Genomic DNA, 9,053 nt, shown 5'->3' with positions numbered 1-9,053 from the left:
GACACCTGATCCTGCACACAACAACCATCAAGAGAAAAATGTACATCATAGTTATTTTCTACTAATTGCCCAACTGAAAGAAGATTATTAGATAGTCCAGGTGATACAAAAGCATTGTTGAAAGTTGGAGTAATATCTCCAAAAGCAGTAGTAGGAATAGTGTTTCCATTAGCAACCTGGATATGTTCTGAACCACGGTATGGGCGGACATTGTTTAGCAAATTAACTGAGCTAGTCATATGATTTGATGCTGCAGAATCAATAAGCCAAGACTTAGATGAAAATTACCATTACCATGAAGTCCTAGAGTTGAAAAGGCTGAAATAATCATTTGTTGCACCATTTCAGGAGTAAGAACTATTGGTTCAGCATTGTGATTGACTATTGTTGAGGTCCCAATTGGAATTTCACCTGTAGAAGGATTGGTAGTAGAAGCTTGAAACGCAACGGCCTGGCGATTTTGGGGCCGAATTGAGCAATCTTTGATGATGTGTCCAGGCTTTTTGCAGTAATTGCAAAATTTTTTAGTACAATTTGCAGGACCATAATTCTTGCAACTAAAGCACTGAACCTTACTCATATCCCTGCCTTTGCCTTTTCCTTGAGCCAAAAATGCCATAGGTGTTGTAGTCAACTTTTCTTGTTCATGAGTGGCTTGAGTGAGAAGACACTGTTCTTCACGAAGCAATTCACCAAAACACATATCCAATGAAGGAGGAGGATGACGACCATCAAATTAGAACGAACATTCTCAAAATCTGACCGTAGCTTCATCAAAAACTGGTCACGCTTGCTAACATCATAAACAGCCAATATATCTTTTTGAGAATCTTTGGACACGGTAGCACAAACAATATCAGAAAATTCAGCCCATAATTTTTGAAAACCAGAGAAGTAATCCTGAATAGACAATCCTCCTTGAGTGTAATTTGTAATCTCACACTCCAATTGAAATCTTCTAGCTAAATGCGTTTGATTGTAAACCTTTTTTAAATATTCCCACATGTCTTTAGCAGTTTTACATGGGCGTAAATTAAGAACAAGTTGAGATTCACAGTACCTAATAATCCAAGACATCACCCTAGCATCTTTGACTTTCTATTGAGACAATTGTGTGGCATCTATAGAAGCTGGAACAGTGCCATCTATATGTCCCCATAACTCATTTCCAGTGACAAACAATTAAAATTGAAATTTCCATATGGTATAATTCTTTCCAGTAAACTTAACACAAAATTCAAGATTGCTACCCGCCATATCAAAGTAAAGAGAATAGTTCACACCCAAAAGAAATTCACCAAATAAAACTAAAATTTTACCAAAATCGTGAGCTTCCTTTCCACGCCAAATCCTGAAATGAAAAAAATGCCGCACCGTCACACTGATTTGTTGCATAATCTTTGATCCAACAGAGAGCACCAAGAAAACCAAGAAAACCAAGAGCAATTTTTAGGACTAGTATTTCAAAATTTCTAAAACCAAGGCTCTGATACCATGATAGAATTTGATTGAATGGCTCAATGCCCCCCTTTTGGTTGTATTCTTCTTCAATAAATAGATCAATATACAGTGATTGTTGGCTGATTTCACTCATTTACAGCTATACAATCTAACTATGGAAATATAATACATATGGAAATTAACAATCTTTACAAAATAAATATGAGCTATATATGGTAACAGGTGCGACGTCAAGAACGGCGGAATCGCACCCTCGCCCGGCCTCCCCGCAGCGCTACGACGACCAAGACACGTACGCTCGAACGGCACCGCGGCGCGACGTTGGCGAAACTTGAATTCCACCCGAGCTCTTTCTTGCTCGGCCGATGCTAGAGAGAGAGGGGAGAAGAAGCAGGTAGAATACTCTCTCTCTCTCAGCCTCTCTACACATGCAAATAACGCAGGGGTGGAGTGGTGACACGTACGAGGCACGAAATTACCAAAAAGCCCCTTACCTACTCAGGTGTACCGGTACACAGGCTAATGTATCGGTACAAATGNTGAAATTCCCATGTGGTATAATTCTTTCCAGTAAACTTAACACAAAATTCAGGAGTGCTACCCGCCATTTCAAAGTAACGAGAATAGTTCACACCCAAATAAAATTCACCAAATAAAACTGAAATTTTACCAAAATCGTGAGCTTCCTTTCCACGCCAAATCTCCAAATGAAAAAAATGCCACACCCGTCGCACCGTCGCACTGATTTGTTGCAGCATCTTTGATCCAACAGAGAGCACCAAGAAAACCAAGAGCAATTTTTAAGACTAGTATTTCAAAATTTCTAAAACTAAGGCTCTGATACCATGATAGAATTTGATTGAATGGCTCACTGCCCCTCTTTTGGTTGTATTCTTCTTCAATAAATAGATCAATATACAGTGATTGTTGGCTGATTTCACTCATTTACAGCTATACAATCTAACTATGGAAATATAATACATATGGAAATTAACAATCTTTACAAAATAAATATGAGCTATATATGGTAACAGGTGCGACGTCAAGAACGGCGGAATCGCACCCTCGCCCGGCCTCCCCGCAGCGCTACGACGACCAAGACACGTACGCTCGAACGGCACCGCGGCGCGACGTTGGCGAAACTTGAATTCCACCCGAGCTCTTTCTTGCTCGGCCGATGCTAGAGAGAGAGGGGAGAAGAAGCAGGTAGAATACTCTCTCTCTCTCAGCCTCTCTACACATGCAAATAACGCAGGGGTGGAGTGGTGACACGTACGAGGCACGAAATTACCAAAAAGCCCCTTACCTACTCAGGTGTACCGGTACACAGGCTAATGTATCGGTACAAATGGCAACCCGAGAGCAACTGCGCAAAATCTATCGAAGTGTACCGGTACACCCCTGATGTTGTACCGGTACAGAAAGTGTACCGGTACGCCTTGATGGTTGTACCGGTACAACAAGCAGAAAATCTGCTGTTTGCAAATTCCAATGCTATATCTTGCTCTCGCGTCCCTACTGAGCCCGTTTGGCTTTCATTTCGCACCAACGCAACTCGGACTTGTCCCGACACTCTCCAGAGCTGCCGACAAGCCTCAACTGCAAAACACCAGGGATACCACATGTATACCGAGATCGAGACCTCTAAAACCGACCACTAGCTACGGCCTCACGTTGTCTCCTGACTAATCCCACCAGTGTCATCTGTGGGAAAATGGGGGTGAGAAACCAACAAAGGGTCTCCCAATGGGTACCGTAAGCTATCGAGACAAGCACTCGCCGGTAACCAAGTATAGATAAATAAAGGTTTATAGTAGTAATGTAAGTGTGAAGAGAGATGAAATGTAAGAAAGCATGCAACAACTGCTACTATAACTATATGCGTCAACCGAACGAAAAGTCCAAATATACGCAATGTATACCGCCTTGTCGGTCTAAGGATATCAGGCAAGCCACAACCGCTCTGTCTGGCATATAACCCTAGCAATGACCGCTAGGCTCATAGGTTGGCAACCAACTACTTTTCTGAAAATGAACACCCTTTTGCGGGGAGACAGCCAGCTGGTGTTAGTGAAATACTCTCAAGCTGTGGCAATCAATGTGAATATGGTTAATAGCCAACCGTCGGCGAATAACCGATAATCACCGCCACACTGGGCACGCCGACCAATAGGTCATTGAAGCTATACGAGAGCACAAGTACCGACCACTCAGGTCAACTAGGATGGACGAACTCAACACCCTCTCAAATATACAAGTACCGACCACTCAAGTCAATTGAAAAGCGTAAGATCAATGACACTATAAGTACACGGGCATCGACCACTCAGGTCAACTGGAATATAAATGCAAGTGTCATTATCGCTTTACTTCTATATCCTGGCAAACGGAAGAGTATACTAAGTAGAGTAAGGGTCGAAGTCATGTGGTGAAGAGCTCAAATTCTGAATATTTATATATGTAAGCAGTAAAAGTTAGGAATGAAGGGAATATCACTGAGCGTGCACCATTAAACCGACTTCGAATCGAAGTACCCACCTACTCTGTCACTGCGTCTAGCTCCTATGAGGCGAGGGACGCTGACAAGACCTACGACAGGTCTACCGAGTTAGGATATAATTCACTAGACTCAAAACACATCTCTTACAAATCCAAAACCGCCCGCAGAATTGATTTTTCAAAACCAATCCCCAAACTCGAGTTGAGTCCTAAAAACACACCAGATGCCCCCGGCACCCACGAAATATCAATAAATGCACCGACTCATACCGGGAGTCACCCGTTGTACCAAAACACACCTATTTGGGTGTTCGGTTAGCAAACACAAGTGTCCAAGTCAACTCGGTCGTCGCCGATCGACTGTTCACTACCGGGCTTCCGGAAGTGTCTATTTTGGCACCGAAAAGCTTCCACCACTCGTCTGCCGCCTACGAACACACGAGGGGACCATGAGGGCCAGCCAACGAGAATAGGGGATGATTTTCAAGGCAACCACATAGTCGAAAACCCATTGCAACACAAAATTGCGTTCTATCGGCGATTTCGCCAGAAAACGCACTGAAACCTCTCCGCCACTTATCCACCACCTCCAATCTTCAAAGGTGGTAGTAGCAACCTACCAACAAGGCTTGGCAGGGTCTCTAAGGCATTCAAATGGTCAAAGTGCGAAAATTGTAACATTAACGTATCCGATCGGTGAATTTTCGCCAAACGACGCTGTGGGACCACGTTTCAACTCCGCGATGACTCTTAGACCTTTGACGATTAGTCAAGAGGTTGTTAACAGTAATCGCACGCTGTCCAAGTCTGCGCGCGCTGTCCTCATAGCATACAATTTGCAATTGGCCCACTAAAGCATTAAATAAAATTAAAATAATATATAAACACGAGTTTCGAGCTCGTTACCCCGATCCGTGTCGCAACGGATCCATCCCACTAGCCGATTTGATTCGTCTCGATGAGATGATGCCCGTGCTTGCTGTCCGAAGCGCGATCAACGGCCGAGGGGCTTCGAAACAATGAAAAACTCCTCCAATAGATTGCTCCTGAAAACGGTCGAGTCCCACTCGTGCACCGGAGTTTCATCGATTGCAGTGGAGGTGAGCATAGTGTTTAGCGGGCGACAAGGACCGCCTCGCTCAGTTCCGGGAAGGTCAGGGTGCTTTGGATTGTTGGAAAATGCAAATGGAGTAAAACCATGCCCTAGGCTGCCAAGCAGAGAGGATAATGACTGCGACCGACCGCCAGCAGCCTGCCGACGTGCTCATAGGCTGGGGGTCGGCCGTAGAGGGGGAAGGAAGCCTCGTGCTCCCCTCGGCCGGCAGAAGGGAGCGGCAGTGATGGCGGCGATGGTTGGTGAAGCTCGGCCAGCACACAAAGGGGTTAGAGCTCGAGTTCCCCTGCGGCAATGGCGGCGGGCGGGGGAGGTAGGGGCCGGCGGCGATGGGCTACCTGAGGACAAGGGAGGCGGCGCTGAGGGTTGATGGTGGCGGCAGCCGCGGTTGGAGAGGGCTCGGGTCACCTCGGCTCGAGCTACTCGAGAAGAGAAATATGCGGTGGCAGCGGCTCCGGCAAGCCACGGGGGCGCCAAGGGAAGGTCGCCGGACTAGTCTAGGAGGACGGCGACGGCAGTCCCGGTGGCTGGTGGCACAATAACAAGAGTGCTTGAGCTCTACCCTTCACGCCACCAAAACGAGAGAAAGAGAGAGAGAGAGAGAGAGAGAGAGAGAGAGAGAGCTCCGGCGATTGGTAAGGTGACGACGGCGGCGGAGCTCCTCAGGTGGACCAGAGGTGGAGAGGGAGAAAGGTGATCTGGGTTTCTTTTTTGTTTCAAAATCTCCAAATCCACCTTTTAATCCAAAAAACCACTATTCATATAGACTAATCGCTCCAAAGTCTCCCAACTCTCAAAATTTACAATTTATTCCCTCTCCAATACATTCCTCTAGCATAAAGTCCTTGTTCGCGAGTTTTCACGCAAAACAAAGCACCGATCGCTTCTAAGAAGCAAGCACAATGAGGAATATATGCCCTCTCAGCAATAAAACATATTTTTCTCAAAAACCGTGCATCGAACATAAAATCCGTCAATGCCATTGGCGCCGGCACAGTCGAACCATTGAGAATGAACTATTGGATCACCCTGAACAGAGTTCAATTTGCGTCCGAAGCCTTTCTCTCTTCTCAATCCTCACCGGAAACGTGGGTTACTATTCACTTTAAGTGAAAAGTAATAATCGCGTAAAAATTTTATTTTAAAACCTTTTTTGCTGAAATTTGACAGACAAATTTAAAATTAAGATACACACGATAATATTTAAAAGATATCAAATATATATAGAAAGAAAAAAAATCTTAGTCTTCACACTTTTCTGAGAATTCTGATTTACAAAAAATAGCCAAATTTCAAAATGGCTTATAAAAGAGACTCCGGGACATGACATTAATAATGTGGATAATTGATCAAGGATAGAAAGTTATACTTCTAAAAGCATAGCTCCAATCGTGCTTCCGATTTTACTTTCATTCGATCTGATTTTAGATCCTATTTAATGACAGAAGTTTGGGATGCCCCTATTATTACATCTTTTACTTTATGAGAAATGATTCGGTACTTTTTAAAAAAAAAAAAATAAAAAAAATCTTAACCGTTGATTAATAGAGGGTAAAAATATATTTTTACCCTCTATTAATCAACGGTTAAGATTTTTTTTATTTTTTATTTTTTAATTCTAAAAGTTTAAAATATTTTCTAATTGTGGGCACTATTTTTCATAATTGAACTGAGAAGCAGAGAATAATTTCTTTAATAGCATGGAGAGACATATGATGTTTTCTTTTATTGAGAGAGACAACGCACTGTTGCTTGCAAGTTAGACGAAAGTGGTTATGCAAAAAAAGATTAAGTATTTTATCAAATATAAAATTAAAACTTTAGAAAAATGTTTGAATAATTTTAAGTCCCTTCTAAGGGCTGAAATATTATAAATGTTAAAACTTTACGAATATTCTTTAAAATGTGAAGTGGTTTCCGTATTCACAAAAGTTTGTGAATATTTTTTTTGACTATTTTCATGTGAATATAATAATATTGTAATATAATAATATTTGTACTTTTCATGTGAATATTTCAATAGTGAAAGTTAGGAAATAAAGGACTTAAATTGAAAGTATATAAATCAAGTTGCCCTATGATACAGGGTCATCTGTTTATTTCACCGTTTATTATTTGAGCTATTTTGGTTAGTAAAGTTAAAATTGTATTAAATTTAATGATTTTATTAGCTGTTTACTCATTGGTTTTGTAGCTTTTATTTGCTAAAAGCGATTAATGTTATTAAATTTGATAAAATAATCAATGAATTGGATAAAATCTCTAATGTAATTCCAATAATATAAAAAAATTAAAGATGTAAATTAGCAAAGTGAAATTTAAGATGATTAGAAAGGTTAAAATTTCATTTCAGTGCAAAAGAATGTTATCCATCAATGCACTACTGAAACTTTTTCAAACTTTCCGAATAGATGTAAACAGGTAATTCCAACGTATTTTTTTGTATAATTTTCCAACTGTTAAATGCATTCTCTATCATCTACATGTAACAACCCAAGGAGCAATGGCTAAGTAAAGCACTATGATAGAGATCTAAGTGATGAAGTGGGAAACAGATCAAGGCAAGCCCAGTCCAATAGCGCCTGAGTCTTCACAGATTGAGGCCTAGAGGGCCCATTTACCCATTTATTACTTTTACAGTTTAGTCCACTATTTTCTATAAATTGTATTTTAGTACAATATAGGGAGGGTATAAATAGCTAAGTTGTAAGGGAAAATGGTATGGAATAACAACTTCATTTTTCTCCCATGGCTCTTTCTCCTTCCTCAACACCCTTCTTTCTCTCTTCTCTACCTCTCTCTTATCCCTCCCAATCTGATCTCTCTCTACATTCCGATCATTTTCTACCTCCTCTCTCCCTCTACTACTCTCATCTACTCTCAAACCCTAAATTCTCAATTCCCTTCTTCAGAGATCTCAATTACGAGGCGGATCCTTTGAGCATCAGAGCTTGTATCAGATCTACAGCTTGATCTATGTGTATCAGCGATCCGTTCTTCATCGACGCCATCATCTTCGATAAGCATTCTTATCGAGTGTTGCATCTTCGATTGGATCTCCGTTGAGATTACTTGGCTCAGATCGGGGTGGAATTTAACCTGCGACAATTCCATCTCTGGATGCTCACCNGCTTGATCTATGTGTATCAGCGATCCGTTCTTCATCGACGCCATCATCTTCGATAAGCATTCTTATCGAGTGTTGCATCTTCGATTGGATCTCCGTTGAGATTACTTGGCTCAGATCGGGGTGGAATTTAACCTGCGACAATTCCATCTCTGGATGCTCACCAATATTAGAAGCTAAACAAGCTGAGCCATAACAATTGGTATCAGAGCAGTTTCGATCCCAGGAAAGGGATGAAACTGATACTTGCATCATGGTGGGGTATCACAAGAATGGAGCGCTAAGGGATCTCGTGTAGTACCTGGAGCAAGAACTCAAGCGGTAGCATCAAATCTGAATTGGAAGGATTGCAACAGTGACTGGAGACATTACCACTGCGGTAACAAAGTGGTATCAGATTGCAACATCAGGTATTGTAGAAATCTTTGTTGTATGTGTGCAAGAATTGGTTAATAAGGAATCAAACCTGATAAGCATCACAAGAATCCTTATCACTGCTACTTAAATCAAATTGGTAGAGGGATCGTAGAAGCAACAGGTTCTTGGTACATAGTATATCATAGTTAAAATTGGAGCAGTGAATGGGAATTTCATCAAGCACCTTTTGAGCATCAGGTAATCAAGTTTGGCTCCCCAATTTTAATTCTAGAGTTGAGATACAATTGGTTAAATTGCTACAAATGGAAATACATTGAGGGAGTAGACAGCTGGTTATTGTTCTCTTGATTGGAATAGTCATCAGGCCTCAAATAGCATCATAGGCACCTCAATAGTTTATTGGAGCCAATAGAAGAAATCCATTGGAAAATCAGTTTAAATACAATAGTGAAGCAATTCAAAGAGGAGTAAAAA

At 41.6% G+C, this 9,053-nt stretch overlaps 1 protein-coding gene across 1 annotated transcript; it reads right to left on the bottom strand.

Annotated features, from left to right (window-relative positions):
- Positions 1-630: 630 nt before the first annotated feature.
- Positions 631-1,005, bottom strand: LOC109704856. The gene has a single exon (XM_020225638.1). It carries the CDS (start codon positions 1,003-1,005, stop codon positions 631-633), a length of 375 nt encoding a protein of 124 aa, XP_020081227.1.
- Between the last annotated feature and the right edge of the window lie 8,048 nt (positions 1,006-9,053).

The sequence above is a fragment of the Ananas comosus genome, unplaced genomic scaffold, assembly GCF_001540865.1.
Source record: "Ananas comosus cultivar F153 unplaced genomic scaffold, ASM154086v1, whole genome shotgun sequence".
NCBI classification, from domain to species: domain Eukaryota; kingdom Viridiplantae; phylum Streptophyta; class Magnoliopsida; order Poales; family Bromeliaceae; genus Ananas; species Ananas comosus.
This window is presented reverse-complemented; position numbering and strand designations above follow the sequence as displayed.